The 17,050-nt window shown below is 38.0% G+C and overlaps 1 protein-coding gene across 1 annotated transcript in view; it reads right to left on the reverse strand.

Annotated features, from left to right (window-relative positions):
- Positions 1-2,847, reverse strand: part of LOC121512047 (elongation factor 2-like) — a 13,582-nt gene extending 10,735 nt beyond the window's left edge. The window contains exons 1-4 of the mRNA XM_041791029.1: positions 2,703-2,847; positions 1,508-1,722; positions 1,020-1,201; positions 215-426 (exon numbers count right to left, since the gene is read on the reverse strand). Of these exons, the coding sequence (XP_041646963.1) occupies positions 215-426; positions 1,020-1,201; positions 1,508-1,722; positions 2,703-2,705 (612 nt within the window). The 5' untranslated portion in view covers positions 2,706-2,847. The remainder of the gene's footprint in view (positions 1-214; positions 427-1,019; positions 1,202-1,507; positions 1,723-2,702) is intronic.
- Between the last annotated feature and the right edge of the window lie 14,203 nt (positions 2,848-17,050).

Raw genomic sequence — 17,050 nt, forward strand, 5'->3', positions numbered from 1 at the left:
TAAATGTATGTTTAAAGTTAATGAGTAAAGAACAGATGTGATGAAAAGAATTCACAGAACAGGTTTGTGTGATAAAAGCACCCTCTCCACAAAAGGTTTATCTAAACTGTTAAATTTTAAGTCTTGTATTGTAATGGTGTGCTCTGTCTGTGCAGGAACTCAAATACACTAAGGCCCATTGTGGTGCATTTTAAACAATCAAACAAACAATTACCATGATGTGACCCATGGGTCCATTTTCGTCCTCTCCATAAGTAGAGATGATGACATTGACGGACTCAACGATACGCTGGAAGGTCTGGTAAAGGTCTTCAGGTTCCAGCTGCAACTCAAGCAGGGCGCGGTCCATCTTGTTCATCATCAGGACTGGCTTGATGCGCTCACCAATGGCCTGGCGAAGCACGGTCTCAGTCTGCACGCAAACACCTGATGTAGAAAAAAGATTCGAAAGATGAAGTAAAACTGGTGATGGAAAGTAATAACTTGCATTTAAAAACAGCACAATGCTTAAAATAACATTTATGCTAATTTTAAATTTGCCCACGAGTATCTTGGAGTTCACTGGAGTGCAATTACATTAAGCACAGAAACTTCTTGAAGTGTGTGTAGTCTATAAAAGACCACCAGCACACTGCCTTAATGGACACAAAAATGCACACATTTCATTTTAGTGTCCATTAAAACCTCTTTTTTAGCTACAATAGAATTTTAAATCGGGTTAAATGGTCATCAGTTGTGACTGATTAAACATTCTGACCAGCTCTGTAAATGTTCTGTTTACGAGGGGATTTGATCAGCAACAGATAGTCCTCTTTTTTTTTTTTTTTTACAGGGTTTGTTCAAGTTTTGGGGAAAAAAAGAGCGCGACTCCATAGTTCAAACCAATGATTCACAAGTCCATGACAATAAATCACCAAAAATGTCATCCTAAAAAGAAATACACTGTTAGCTTGAGGGGAAAATCGATTGAAAGAAAAGGCTTGTTTAAGCTAGTTAAGTGTATTAGGCAGAATCTTTACCAGACACGCAGTCAACAACAACCAGGGCTCCATCAGTGACACGGAGGGCAGCAGTCACTTCAGAGGAGAAGTCAACGTGTCCTGGCGAGTCAATCAAATTGATCAGAAAGCCTTCGCCATCCTTGGTTTGCTTGATGAATGCCATGTCATTTTCACTCAGCTCGTAGTAGAGGGAGATGGCGCTGCAAGCCAAACCAATGTTGTTAGCCAGGAACTGACAGTTTAATCCAGACATCACAAAAAGATGCTAACTTTGACTGCTGAACAATAAAAACAAACCCAAACACAATGATTAAAAAAATAATTAAATAACCTTACTGCACTGCAATGAGGGTACGTCTCTTTAACTGCATAAAACACACTATCCACGAAACATGCATCATTTTTATAGGATTGACAACTGGGCTGGCAGTTTACCATATACCTGCGCCATCTTAGCTTTAAATATCAAAAACCATGCATTTACAGCTGAAAAGACTTATACTTACGTGGACTTGATGGTGATGCAACGTTCCTGTTCATCTTTTCTTGTGTCTGTGAAGCGGGTCTCTCCAGCGCGAGCAGAGGCAATAATGCCAGCCTTTGACACAAGCGAGTCCGTCAATGTTGACTTGCCGTGGTCAACGTGCGCAATCACAGACATGTTACGGATGTTAGCCTTCTTGTCCATGATGGTACGGATCTGGTCGACGGTAAAGTTCACCTAAAGAGAAAATAATAGTGCTTTTAATATGCATCATGGGATCAACAGATTATGCGTGCAAACATCAAGCACATACTCCGATGAATAACATTTCAGAAACACAAGAGACATCTATAAGAAACATCGCCATCACCGGCTTTATCTAAATCACAAATAGCTGCTGACGCGGCGTACTGCAATGGACTTCCACCCAGGGCGGAGGGTGTCCGCCATCATCACAGCTGTGACGTCTCCGTTATTCAATATAACGGTACATCCAGCCCGGTCTCTATCAGCTTTGACCGGTGCATCTACATCTCGCTGGTAACAAATATATATATTGTACAAGTTAGTGCTCTGGAAATCTTTAACCAGAGCTTGTTCAACCACTCAACAGCCAGCATAACATGTCGGCAGTAACAGGCCACGTGTACGGACTTTGTCACAATGCTAAATGCTAACGCTGGCATGACAGCTAACAAGCCGGTCGAGCCGGTAGTGCGGAATACCGGTGGGTTATCCTCCCTAACAATGTTAACTCCAGAAATGTTGAGTCATCACTTACCACAGTCAACATACACAATTTAGAAATTAATTCTTAGACCATTCCAACTTAAATCAGTCGAAAGTTTGCTGCAATCACAGATAACGGTACAGCATCAAGCCGCCAAACAAGCTGCGTTTAACCACGACACCACACCCAAAACGTTACCCGACCAAAACAACCATGACAAACTCGGTCTGCTTATTATCATTTATAACCGAACAGCATAGTTAGACAAGGGTATTAAAAAAGAACTTAAAGTCATAATGACTTCATGGGGCGACCGGTACAGATGACATAATGGCTGCCATTTTGCTGAAAGCACAGTCCACAGAGCTAACACGAATGTACCGCAGCATCTAATAAAAACCCCGAGGAAATACATCAAAACTGAAGTTTTAAATAAAGAATTATTGTGTATATTAAACGTTGGTTCAAACAAAATACATAAACTCACCATTTTGACGGATGGTTTTGGATTCGCTCAGTCGAGAAAAGAGACGGGAAAAATTACACTGCCCACCTCACGAGGGCTTAGGCAGGGAAGAGGCCGCTGACGTCAGAGACCTGGCTTTTATACCGCGTGCGTCAGACGCAGTGCGACCCTACCACGTATTACTGTTACGCGTCTATTCCTCTGCTTCTGCGCTCAGCTTGGTACAGGAAAAGTCCAAAACATTGCTGAAAAGTCTTTTCCTTCCAACTTTTCCTTAACCCAGATGACAACGCCTCAGGGGTCAATGAAAGGTGTGAATAAGAGGCCAGGACAAACGCCACGGTAAGGATGGCCTGGCCTATGAAAGAGGTGAACTTTCTACTCTGGAAAACAGTGCTTGAGAATGAGATTTCATGTTAATGTGAATAACTGCACTTTTCTGAGAAAGTTATTGAAAATTTAGACAATTATTTTTGATTGTGATTTAATTAGTTTATTCTGGATTCATATGCAGAGCCAACTACAACCTAAGGCAGTGATTTTTTAAAGCACACCTGAGATGAAGCCAAAATCTCAGGTGCACCATCTACATATCCAAGCAAAATCGCATTTTAATCTTTGTTTTACAGTATCTTTAGCTATAGATAGTTGTAGTACGAACACATGGCTGTTCAAATTAATAATGCTACGCCTTTTGGGGACTCCTGAATTACATGAATACATGCTCAAATTTGTGTTTATGCTGTGGACATTTCAGTCATATCAGCTTTATTCACAGTTGTTGATGAAAGCAATCTACTGTAGCAAATCAAACTTTTTTTTAACTGTTTATAAGTAATTTTTACCTAGAAAAATGTGTATGTGAAACAAGGGTGCTGTAAGAAAATACCAAAAACACTATAGAAAATGTTAGTTTTGAAAGCGGTTGTCCGATTTTTTACAGTTTTATAGCCATAGTAATAACACGTGGTTGTGCAGATTCCCAAGGCACACCTAGACATGTCTCAAGGCACATCTGTGTGGCCTGCCTCACCATTTGAGAATTACTGGCCTGAGGAGATTTAACTGTTACCCATGACAATGACAGAAGTACTTTTTATTAACAAATGCTACAAAATTTAAAAACTATACCCAATCTAAACCACTGGAAGATAAAACAAATCTCTAAAATGTTAAAGACAAAAAAAAAAAAAAAAAAAAAAAATGCACAGAAATTATCTTTACCAAATAGGTTTAATCTAAGTTGAGTTAGCCTTACTTTTTTTTTTGTCAATTTAGGTTTTTTTATTGTATTACCTTTACCTCTCCTGTTTGGAATTAACTTTATTCATGTCTGTTATCATTCTGTCAGAGAGTTACTTCTGATATGCTGTGATATTTTGAAGCATCTGTGGAAAAGGTACGGCTTCTCTGGTTGAAATGTACTTACGTAAAAATAAAATTAAAGATCTATAGATCAAATCAAGTAAAAGTATTTAATTTAAAGTTCACTATAGCAACCGACCACTGAGTAGCTACTTAGGAGTTGTACAGAAAAATATGATCTTTTCTTATTGGCAACAAGAAAATAGATCTCCCACCATGTTGTTCAGGTGTTAATTAAACTTTTATAGAGTTAACTTCAATACTTTAAAACAGTCTATATTATTCCACACCACATAAAGATGTGTCTTTTGGGATCACATCGAATCGCAGGCGACATCCCAAACTCAGTTGGTATCTTCAACCATGGTGCAAATGTGCCTCATATCAAAAACAAAAACAATCTACTAGAAACCTCAAAGAGCCCCAACAGTCAACATCCAAACACAACTAAACACATATAAAATGCATCTAACACTCTGCCTCAGGGAACTTCACTCACATCCGCCCAGGTTTAAAATCACAGTGGAATCAATGCATTCAAATAATTTCAGCACTGAAGACCATTTCTCCCAGAATAGAGTTGAATCAAATCACTCTAGTTTTTGCTGTTTTGTAATCTTATGTGGACTCGTTTTTCTCTGTGTGCTACTGTGTAGACAACAGAGCTGGAAAAACTACAAGATTTTTGTATTGTACTCACGTCAATGTACATTTTCTTAAAACTTACATAAGTAGCAGTAAAATGACTGATTTAAAAGTGTACTTAGAAAATACAAGTAACAAACTAGTACCCAATGTGTCCAGAGAAAACACTGTGTTTCTTAAACTAACTTAATGGTCCCTGCCTCTATGTGCCTGGCTTTGCTTTTTTTGTCTAATAACAACTTTATGCAACATTTTAAGAGGTACTTTGTAGAAAAATGTTTCAGATTGTTCTTGATATCACTGGTGTCTACCCACTTACTTTGCAGTTCAGTGTGCTGAACACTGATCAGATGTCTGTTGTTCCTTTCCTGGCCAAAGATTAATTTAAAATTATTTTAAAAAGAAATTTTTTGCTTTGATTAGAGTGGTTATTATGCAGCTTGAATGTCAAATATGGTTATCACAGCTTAACTTCACCATTGCCCATGATTTTGCTGACCTCCATGGACCCCCTGTTTGCTTGGGCCCTAGAAAACCCTTTCCTTTATTACCTCTTAGCCAGGACTTTGCACATAACTGTTCTTGAATGTGCAGAGCCAGAGGTGTAGTAAGGGATTTTGGGCCCCCAAAAGAATATTACACAGGGCCGCCCCTTAATCAGACATTTTTACAAATATCTATGCATTCAAATGTGTTTTTGAACACCAGTGCCCCATTTGCATCATTTTGCAGCCCTGGGCTACACCATTTGTGCATTTTAAGGGAGGAGCAGGAACCCAGTATTATATTTTACTTTATTTGATACAACTGAGTGGCTTTTGATTCAATAATGACAGTAATTACCAAGGTGAAATAAATAAAAACATGCTTCTCAAGGGCCCCTACCTACTGTGGGCCAGGGTAATCTACACTTTTCCCCCTATGCTATGCCCATGTGCATGGCTGTGTTCAACTACCTTCAGGTAGAGTGGGGGTCCCTGGTCTCTGGCACGTTTATTTTGAGGTTCACAGGCTGAAAAGGTCGAGAACCCCTGGTTTATACAACAGTGACGGTGAATTTTCTCTCTATGGGAAAAAGAAGTGTTTGCACAATTTAAACAGTAAAAAATGAATTATACTTACCAAATCCACAAAGTCAGATTTAATCACTTCACACCTTTGTTTGGGTTTGTTGAAAACTAAACTGAACAGTACATTTAAACAATGTGTGGTTCAAAATATAAGAAAAATGCAGAAACACATCCTTGCATGTGCTTTATGTAATGCTTATTGCATGTCAGTGTTGTTACCATCACGCCTGATTATCCAGCAGATGGTGCTCTAGCTTCACTTCCAGGAACTCTTGCTCTCACCTTAGTGATACAAGTCTCTGTAAATTGGAGTAATACTTAATACTACATGTATTATAATGTTTTGATTATGTTGTTCTTCACTCAGCTAAAAGAACTGGCTCAGGTGTCTACATTTATCGTCTTTAATTACATTCAGACTTTTTATGCTACATGTCTAATAAGTGCATACGTGGATTTAAAGAATGGTTAACAGGAAGAACAAAACAAGCAACATAAGAGCAGTTAGGTGGTCTACAAATGGATTTGATTTTTGATTGCTGTTTAGTTTTCCTGTATAAGAAATGCTTGTTTCAATTTTATGCTGTAAGCTTATCTGTATACCTGCATAATAGCCAAGGACACATGCAGGATGAAGGTCCTTTACTAAAGTGCTGCTTGTATGTAATATAGATAATAAAATTATTTAAATGTAAAATTAATTCATACTATTTTTTTTTTTTGTTCTGCTTCAACAAACCTAATCCATGATATTTTACATTTTACTAGCAGATTCAGATGAGTTAAATAAGAGCATGCACCTCCTTTTTCCCATTTTTGCTAAAAGTCACAGTCACAGGAAAAAAAATGCATCTTTGATATAACTGTAAGAGGATCTCAATCTCCTTTCTACAGAGTCATACAGATGAGTGCCAAATGTTATGTTATACAACTATACACTGCATTCCTACCCACCAATATTCTCTGCATTATTATGTGATGATCTTCATGAATCTGCACGTCATTAAACTCTTTGTGAAAAGCATGAAATTGTTTCATTGAGTCCTTGAATGACACCATCATCATGACAAGATTACAAGACAATCAGGCTTAAAATGCAAAGAGACATGCATACAGGCATGCTAAAGCACATACAAAGTAAATTTGTCAGTGTTAATTATGAGTGATGACAGCAGGTAAACTGTGTATAATTCTCTTATTCAAGCTGTTTCACCTGATCTGCTGCTGCTCTGTGTGTGCTGTCATATCTGACGATGCTCATGCTGAATGACTGACAGAAGGAAGTGACAAGCTCCTCAGCCTGAGTAATTGACTATGGATTGAAATGTCAACAAACTTTTAGATGGGTATGATTTCTCTCACAGCAGCTGTCTGGAATATATCTTTTTAAATTCTGACTATACAGTTGTGATATTTTCGAGCTTTAATGTGAAGAATTACAAGACAAAACAAAATGTCACATTTCTGTGCCAAGATTGGAAGTTTGAATAGGAGGCTTGGGATTGTGACCCTTTGGATCAGCACCAATTACTTTAGTCAAACTCATGAAATCTAAGGTGCCATCAAGTACCCTGGAGAGCTTTATTTCAAATTGTTCATTACCTGTAAGAATTACTTTCATCCATGTTTGCGCCCACCAATCTCTCTGCTCCTACTTGTACTGTTAGACTTTGTATAAAAGTGCCCTCAGACTTAAATTATACTGCCACACCGCCATTAGTTATCTAATAGACTGCACACTTTTACAGTTTAGTTTTCTCCTAAATAGTAATTGCTGTTATGCCATTGATACAGTTTCATAGAGACCTCAGTCTGCCTTTGGACTAGTGTTTGACCCTGTTTAGACCTTGCATTAACACTGATTAACACCTATTTTGGGGCATCTAGTATCTATCAAGTAGCAATCCTTCATGCTACGTGTGGTTGCACCTAAATGCATACAGATCCATACATCTGGATTGTTTTGGCGGTGTAGATGCTACAAGTAGTAGCATGCAGTAAAGAACTATCTGCAGTAGTCTCCTCATAACCAAAAAGCATGACTTTCATTATGGCCGTAAAACCTCGCTAGTAGTGATGGGAAATTTAGGCTCCTGTAGAGATCTGGATCATTCGGCTCAGCATTAAGTTTCTTCTTGTTATAGTATGTCCCTTGATAAATAAAATCATCATTTAGAAACTGAATTTTGTATTTACTTGCATTGTCTTTGTGAGATATTAAAATTGGTTTGATGATCCAAAACATTTAAGTGCATGCAAAAAAGTTAGGAATCAGAAAGGAGGCAAATACTTTTTCACGGCACTGTATGTCTAAGGGCCTCTTATAGTAAAAGGCCTCTGGTAATTGCCTACTGGTAAAACCACCCATGGTTATCTCTGTAATGAAAAAACAGTATTTCATATTTACACCCCACACTTCTACAACACATTTGCAATAACCCTAACCAAACAACAAGTTGACAACAATTTTGAAAGTCATTTTTCATTGTTTAGATCTTTCACTGAAGTGTTTCTCCAAACTATTTTGTTCTCAGTGTATTCAAAATCATTGCAGCGCACTTTTATTCAAGGCAGGCAAAAGGAAGGTTCAAGAAGGCCTTGTCACCAGACAAGTTTTCTTCAGTTTTAGACAGGGTTCTTCATGTGGCCTCTCACTGTTTCCATGGATTTCTTCTCAGAGATGTGTGGATGTCTCGCTCAAAACGGGTCAGGAGAGTCAGGAATATCTGTCACACTACATGGACAAAATAAGAGAGAAAAGACAGAGAGAGTAAATATAGAGGACGAAAACAGGAAGTGATGAAATAGTCATCAGAAATAAGTGCATGCCTCTATTTGAGCAACTTCTCAGCATCATCATGTCTCATTTGACAAATTCAACAAGAACTGCTGTTGTCTTTAACAGTCCATTATATGCATAATAAGACGTCATTTGAAAATGTTTTGAAGGTGAATAGCTTTAGAGAAAAAAAAAAAAGAATTATCAGATGGCAGATAAAGAATGTTATCAGTCTCTGCTGCAGCTATGAAAATCAATTTATTATCAGCCAGACGGTTATCTGTGCACCAATGGGGCTTGTGCTGGAAAGCATTTTCTCTTCTTTCCACTATATATAGAAAAACAATAATGGGGCAATTAAAGAAATATTTATTGTAGTGAAATAACATGAAAATGACCAAAACAGTGACACTGGAGGACGAAAGAAGGGAAGCAAACAGGAAACACAAAGCTAGTCATAGAGGGAGAAAATATGAGTTCCTTACAAAAAGTACAAAACCTAACAAAAGGCACTGTCAAAGACTTGAGCATCAAAAATAATAAGATGTGGAGATGCAGTAGAAATATGCAGTAATGTTGTTAAGTGTTCTTTTCCCTTTTCACTTACCTTTTTCTACATTTTTGTCTGATATTTAATGTTTGTTTAGGTGGACCTAGTGGCTTCATCTGCAAATTAGGGGTAAGGTGTCTGTTGGCTATATAGGGTGAATTGCACAATTGGGATGTTATAGTTGTTGTTCTGTGGAATTGAGATAAAGGATCCAAGCAATGACAATAATGTTCCATTTTGTTTTATATTTTTGCTTAGATTTTTTTTTTCATAGTGAACTAGTCTGAAAAGAAATTGTACCCATGGGTTTTTGAGAACAATCAGCATAGCCTTCTCTGCGTCTTCTCCACATTTTAACCCTATGGTCCAACTGCCATAGGCAGAATCTGGACTCATCGCTGAACATAACATTCTTCCACATGTTCAGGTTCCTGTGCACATGTTGCCGACACCAGCGCAAATGGACCTGATGGTGAGGGGCAGTCATGGCAGGGCTCCTGGCAGCCCTATGAGACCGGAGATTGGCTGCATGCAGTCTGTTCCGGATTGTCTGGGAAGTGAGCCGTTGGCCATATCGTCCTGCAAACCTTGACTGCAAATCTGTAGAAGACAGCCTACGGTACCTAAGTGCTGTCTTGGGACGCCCACTTCCCAGCCTGTCTCTGACATCCTCTGTTATATGGAACTTGTCCTTCAGTTTGGATATGGTACTAGGACTCACTACAAACAACTTGGTTTTGCAGAACACCAGCTTGAAGTTACCCTATTGCACGGGTCCTATCCAGATCAGTCAAACTTGGCATGCCGATTCTTGGAGCAGACACCTACTGACCACTTAAGCAGGGCCCATGCCCATGCTCAGGTGCCACCAATCAGGCACCTGATTGGCAACACCTGGGTACCAGAAGCTCAAAACAAGAGTCAATAGCAACAGCAAAATAAGCTGTTTGGCACAGGCAGAGAAGATTTGGCACATTTTTCATGGGCGCAACCCACATACTCAGCTCTGCTGCTCATCCCACAGATGAATTTTCCTTACAAATTTGGCACCATTTAAAGGGTAATAAACAGGCTTTTTAATGGTATATTTATTGCGAAGAAGCATTATTACAACAAAGAAATAATCTACCAAACACAAATTTCCTTACTTTTTGTGCTAGGTATATGCAGTGCTTAACAAATGTATTAGACCAGCACCCAATGTAAGGTTTATGCAACAGCTGCTCTAAATTAACAGCATTGGTAATAACCAAAATCATATTTATATTTCTGTAATGGTTAATACATGAGTATATAGAAGCTCCTCTATTGTATTGATATTTTTTATGATAAGATACAAAATTATTGTTATCCATGAGTTTTCAAATTTACTGTTTAAAAAAATTATCATATGGTAAAATAGTTATTATTTCTTGATTAAGATGTCAGATTATAGTTATTTACTTGCATTCCTGAGCAGAAAAAAATAGTTTTAGGGGTTGAATGCATTGATAATTATGCTATTAATTATGCTTGACTAATTTCTAACTTTTCAAAGAAGCCTAGTGAGCCGGCTCAACTTTGGGTATGAAAAGGTGAAATCAGTTTGAATGGTTGAATGTTGAGAGCTCACTGAAAATGAAAGAGTCTGTATTATAGCACTTCATGATGCTGGATGGTCTCAGATTGGGAAAGACAAAGTGTTCTCTCAGCGTGGTCAAGTATGCTTTGGAGTCAGTTGCCAAGACCAGTACTTACAAAATGTGTCACGGAAGGTAAATGAAAGTTAGCTGAAGCAGATGTCAGACACATCAAGATTATAAGTATAGAGACAAAAGGAAGACCACTGTTGATCTTCAGGCAGAGATGAATGCTTCTAGATCAGGGTCTGAGAAAGTCTCCAGAATGACCATAAGCAGACAACTGACAGAACAAGGCTTAAAGGGAAGAATAGCTGCTAAGAAGCCATTATTGAGGCCTGCAAACCTCCAGAAACACTTCAGATTTGCCAGGGAGCACAAAAATTTGACTGCTGATGACTAGAAGAAGGTACTCTGGACAGACGAGTCCAAGTTTAAACTCTTTGGTCAGGTCGTGTTTATGTCTGGAGGAAAGCTGGAGAACATTTCGATGCCACATGCATTGCACCCTCAGTGAAACATGGTGGAGATTCCATTATGGTATGGGATTCCATTTGTGGGCGAATGAGGAAAAACTGTCAGTATCATGAAGGGGGATGCCTACCACATCTTAGGGCATCATGGAATCCCTTCTGGACTGAATTTGATTGGTCATGGGTTCATATACCAACATGACAATGACCTCAAGCATACTTCAAAGCTGTGCAGAGACTATTCGACCAAGATCTGGAGTATTGGAACTGATAGACTGGTCAATTTAGAGTCCAGATTTGAATACTATTGAACAAGTTTGGGATTTAGTAGATCCAAAGACTGATCACACGACAGGTTCCATGTTCCAACCAGCCCAAACTTTGGAGGCACTGCTTTAGTCTTGATAAGAGTAAAATGAGTGGCTGTAACATACACATTCACAATAACCGTCTTGACACTGGTAATGTTTAATGTTCTATTTGCCCTTCTTGTCTGTAGAAACTTTAGAGTGTAGACAATTGATCAATTTAAGTGGTCCACTATTACCAAGGCAGAAGTACATTGTGCAAGCAACAAATATCAATATATTCTAGTTTACTGTGGACACAAAGGAAAGCTGAGGGAAAATTGGTTAACTCAAGAAATAAATACCTAACATATGACGTGACTTGCAAAGAAATCTGAGATATAGAGAAAATTCCAAGCTGATGATATAGAACTATGAAGAAGAATGTCCATCACATATTTTCTAACCTGATTTGGATCCACATTCCTTTAAAGAAAGCTTTGAACAGTGAAGGCTGTGCAACAAAATAGCTATTTCATTTGATAAGCATTCATACAATTACAGTTATGAGGTCACCAAGAGTTTTGTGAGTGATTATATTGAAGTCATTTCACCAGCCACATTTAGATGGATGGTTTGTGTGGCATGTACAATTTTCTTTGAGTGATAGGTTGTTTATCAAAGCATGTAGAATACAAAAGCCAGAACCATCTGAGATATCAGACGGAGAAGAAGAGACAAAGAAAAAGAACAAAACCCGTTCTTTATAGATAAAAAAGACCTTTCTATTCACCTTCAGAATTGAGCTTTATTGTTGTACATCAGGTTTGCCAGCCTCACTTAAGTTCTCACATAATCCTGGGAGGGAAACAAATATAAAAACAAAAGCAATGACAGAAGACTACAGCCAAAGCAAAAGATACTTGACTGACTTCTGCTTTAAAGCTTGTCTTTATAAAAATAGGTTGTCAGATTTTCTGTAAGGAACTTCAAATCATATTAAAAGCTGAGGAGAACCAGTGATACAGGTAGTTGTAAGGTCCACAGACTGTTTAAGCTCAGTTGCAACATCCCATCTACTTCCTCTTACTTTAGCAAACAAAGAGCAGGTGGTCTGGGAATTTTGTGAGTTATATCTAAAATAGACAAGATACCTGAGCCCTTGAATAGGAAAGCACCTTCACACATTCATCCTCATGTTTATGCTCTACTGACAAGCTTAGACGAGGCCACTATCTACCCTCCTGCATCGCCTCTAATGTCCCCAACACCCAACCAAAAACTACATGAATGGTAAGAGTCCACACATGTAGAGTCCTCAGTGCAAAACAAGAAGTAGTATTGAGAAGGAGGCCACGTGCAGCTGAGCAGCACTGGTTTGTGGGGATCCATCAGACGAAGGTGAGTTTATGTGACCAAACTTACAATCTACAGCTGCCTCAATAAATAGACACGTCCTGTTATAAAAATCAAAGATTTCTCAGTCTTTGAAAACTTTAGGAAATATTTAAGGTTCTGTCAGAGTAAAGCACAGAGAAGAGGACAGGCAAGGGGCAATGATGCCAAGCCTGTTAAGGGCTAACCCTTTTTGCCATTGTTAGCCCAATTAAGCCAATTTTTCCCCTTCTTAGCCCATTATCGCCACTTTTTTTTGGCCAATTTTAACCCATTTTTGCCACTTTTTCTGCTTTAAACCTACTGCTCTAAAAGCCACTTATAGCCTATCTTTACTTTAAGTTCTGACACTTTCAAACCACTTTTGCTACTTTTGCTGCCACTTTAACCCATTTTCACAATTTTTTTTTCGCCACTATTAACAGTTTTTGCCACTTTTAACCCATTTGTGCCACTTTTGCCACTGCTAACCCATTAAAACCATTTTTTGGCTTTCTCAGCCTTTTTGGCCACGATTTTTTTTTGAAATTGTTAACCCCCTTTTGCCACTTTTTTGCTACTTATAACCCATTTGTATCACTTGTTGCCACTTTTAGCGTATCTTTGCCAGTTCTGCCACTTTCAAACAATTTTCAACACTTTTTCTTGCCACCTTTAACCAATTTTTTACCACTTTTTGCCACTTCTAACTAATTTTTACCACTTATTGCCACTTTTATCCATTTTCAACACTTTTTTTTTAACAACTTTTAATTAATTTATGCTACTTTAAACCAAGTTTTGCCATTTTTTTGTAGTTTTTTTTTTTTTTAAAAACCCACACTTTTAACTGTTTTTTTGCTACATCCTGACAGCTGACATTACTTACAAATAGTTTATTTCAATGTGCCAATCCACATTGTTAATATTACCTAAGAAAAGCTCATTCTAAATTAAAAAAAGGGGTTTACATCTTGAAAAAGGCAATACTGAACTACAGCATTCATAAATAAAATATCTATTTTTTGCTCTGTGAAGAGTGATTGGTATTCAGGTTGCATACCACCCTTATTTGGCTGCACCCTAGAAAGTTCTCCCCTTGTCCCCCCTTACGGGTGGCCTTGATTCTAGATGGTGAGTGGCAGTATTTATAGTCATAGAAATGAGACAAAACTTTTAAGGGAGGAATTATTGGAAGCAAAATTACAAAACACCCCAAGTGCAGGATGAGTTGTCAACATTTCATGTTTTAAGTGAGATAAAAGCTCATCTGAATATTTGAAAGTATCATGTCATACCCATACTTTGAACAGTCCCATAAGGTTTCTTTCATGAACACAGGGTTCCTGAGATGAAAGATGTAACTGGATTCCTGACTGGAAAAGATTCTTCACAAGAAAGGTTTGTGAATAACCTCAGCAAATAAGAGAATTTCTTCAAGACCCCCTTGTCAAAGTGTGCTATATACAGTCATTTAAGAGCGCTGGTGTCCTCTTTTAGTGAGGTGAACCTAAAATAAAGATCAGTTGAACTTCAAGCAGGAGGACAGATTTTGTGTCCTAATCATCTCCTCGAATCATTTTCTACTCATTCTTTCTGTCTCCCTATCTACTTCTCTAATCAGTTAATCATGGATTTTTTTTCTGTGTCATAATCAACTTGGATTAGACATTCTCCCTAAACTTAAATTCTGTTCTTTCAACTATCGTCTTCTTTATCAACATTCATATAATCTCATCCACCCCCTTAAAAATAGGTGGAGAGGCCTTGTTGGGGTTTTTGTACGTTTCTCTTCCTTTAGAAACCCCCCAGGCACTCTGCCGGAGTTTTAGCAGACATATCATATGAGAACCGTGGTTATATCAACACTGAACAAACCTGATAACTTCCTTTTTGTGCCTTTACTTAAAACTTCTCACAGTGTTCCACTTTCTGTTGTAGTGTAAAAGGACTACTATTTTAAATTAAGAGTAGTTTGTCTCTCCTCTTGGATAAGAAACATGCTTGTCTTGGTTGGCATGATTCAGCAAACTGCTGTTGAATTTATCAGAGAGTGTGTGGGCACACTTTTCCAGGTTTCAAACATTATCTTAGCCAGGGGGTTCAATTTTCAGCCAGCTGGGATCTGCACCAGCAGACTTGATATCTGTTGCATAAGAGACTTTCCGAGAAGTGCAGAATAGAAAGTCAAATGCAACACATGGCTCTTCATGCATAAAAATGTCAGTATTCTTTCTGCAGGAAGACAGGGGAAGGAAACCACTAGGTATCATGATTGACATGCCTCTTCTCATCCCGTCTTTCAGTTTGGGTAATGGAGCTTGTCAGCATCAGGCCAAATTACAGAGTTGATTTTGTTGCAGCCATCATGGCTCTCTCGTCTTCTTTTCTTCCGATTATGACTCTATTATTCATAACAAGCCTTTTGCATTTAGATGAAGTCTTTTAAGATGTGAAATAAATGGCTCTGAGAAAATGTTCAGTGTTGAAGCTGTCGCACTGGACTGCTGAAGCATTGCTATTGATAAAGGCAAATGTCTCTGATCCCTTTACACTTTGACAGCCATTGATTATTGAAATGTCTGCTTGTCTGGATATTGGTACAACATGGCAGCACTCTGATGTCAGTTTAAGCAGCTGTTAAGCCCTCACAGATGGATAGTTTTTACAATCAATTGTAAAAACGGCATCAACTTTAATGTCTCAAGATTTCATTTTAAAGAGTGTATATGTAGATGATGAACCACAAAAGCACCTGGTTAGATTTAATTACATATCAAACAAACAATTTATTGTCATTTAAATCTTCCAAAGAAATTATGTTGTATCTTTTTTTTTTTTTTAAATTTCTAACCATAACCATTGCAGGACTGTTTGTAATATTGTTATACAGATACTGAGCGGTCATAAAACATGGATGTAGACTTAGTGACGTCATGCATTAGCTACCAAAGAGGAACTCTGAGGCCCAACCATGGCAGTCACCATGCTGGAAATGCCACCCAAAATAACTTTAGACACACCTAGAAACAAGCAAAGAGAAAGAGATGAGGTCACCCTTAACCCTCTTAGGAAACTACAGTATATTTGCTTACAGTCTTTTCAGTCACACTCCCAATTATGCAGAACTCTTATCCTTCATAAAATCTACATGGATTTGTGTTTTAAAGGCTCATGTAGATACATGAGAAACTGCAGCTTTTGCAGCACCAAATTTGCTTCATTCAACCATAAACCTCACTGGAGGTGGCTGCTCAGGCAAAAACAAACCAAAAAGCACATTTTTGTATATGATGATATACAATGAGAGATATTTCTTTTACATTTATGGACATTTTAATAGGAGGAAGATGTTTTAGTTTTAGAAAATATTTTATTTACACATTCACATTTTAACAGGTAGACGCATGGCTTTCACATTATCAGACAAAAAAACTGCAAAGACAAGTGTTAAATTGCAGCTTTCCTTGTTCAGATCCATTGCATAAATTCCCTCAAAAATCCACACAGCTCCAAAAACATATCCTTAGCTCTAATTTTTAACCAGTTTGTCTCACCTGCACTTACTGTCTTAAAACACTTGTAAAACATAAACCACGTGGTGTACAGTGAACATCGAAAGATCCTTTTTTTTCAGGACAACATGGTCTTTTAGAATATGTATGCTGCAGTAATGTTGCTTGAATTTTTTAAAAGGTTATGGGAATACAAAGACAAAAGAAATGGAATTTAAACTCAAGGATTTTAATGTGTGACACACAGTCACCAATTTGACTGTCACTTTTTTTCCCACAAAGTTGTTCTCCCAACTCAGGAAACAAAAAGCAAAAAAAAAAAAAAAAAAAAAAAGAAACATTCTTCATATTTCTGATGTGTCTGTGTGCTTTTTGTATTGGCTGTTTTTGAGCCATTATTCAAAGCAGTTCCTGTCTTCAGGGACGCAGAGGGCCACATCACAGGCTCTCTGTCACTTTCTTTCCATTATGAGCTAATCAGGCTGTCTCCACCAGAATCTAATGACATGCACAGTTTGGCAAAACATGAAGCTACGATGGAACAGCCTGCCATTGGTTGTCACAGCCTGTCACAGTGCATTGTGGGAAAATCATGTGGTGACTAGTGGTAAGCTAGTGACAGAAACAATCAAAAATGGATTAAAATGGACATGGTGTGGATTTAATCTTTAAATGCCCTGGAAAGTCAGCAG

This window comes from Cheilinus undulatus, linkage group 7 (genome assembly GCF_018320785.1).
Source record: "Cheilinus undulatus linkage group 7, ASM1832078v1, whole genome shotgun sequence".
In the NCBI taxonomy this organism is placed as follows: Eukaryota; Metazoa; Chordata; class Actinopteri; order Labriformes; family Labridae; genus Cheilinus; species Cheilinus undulatus.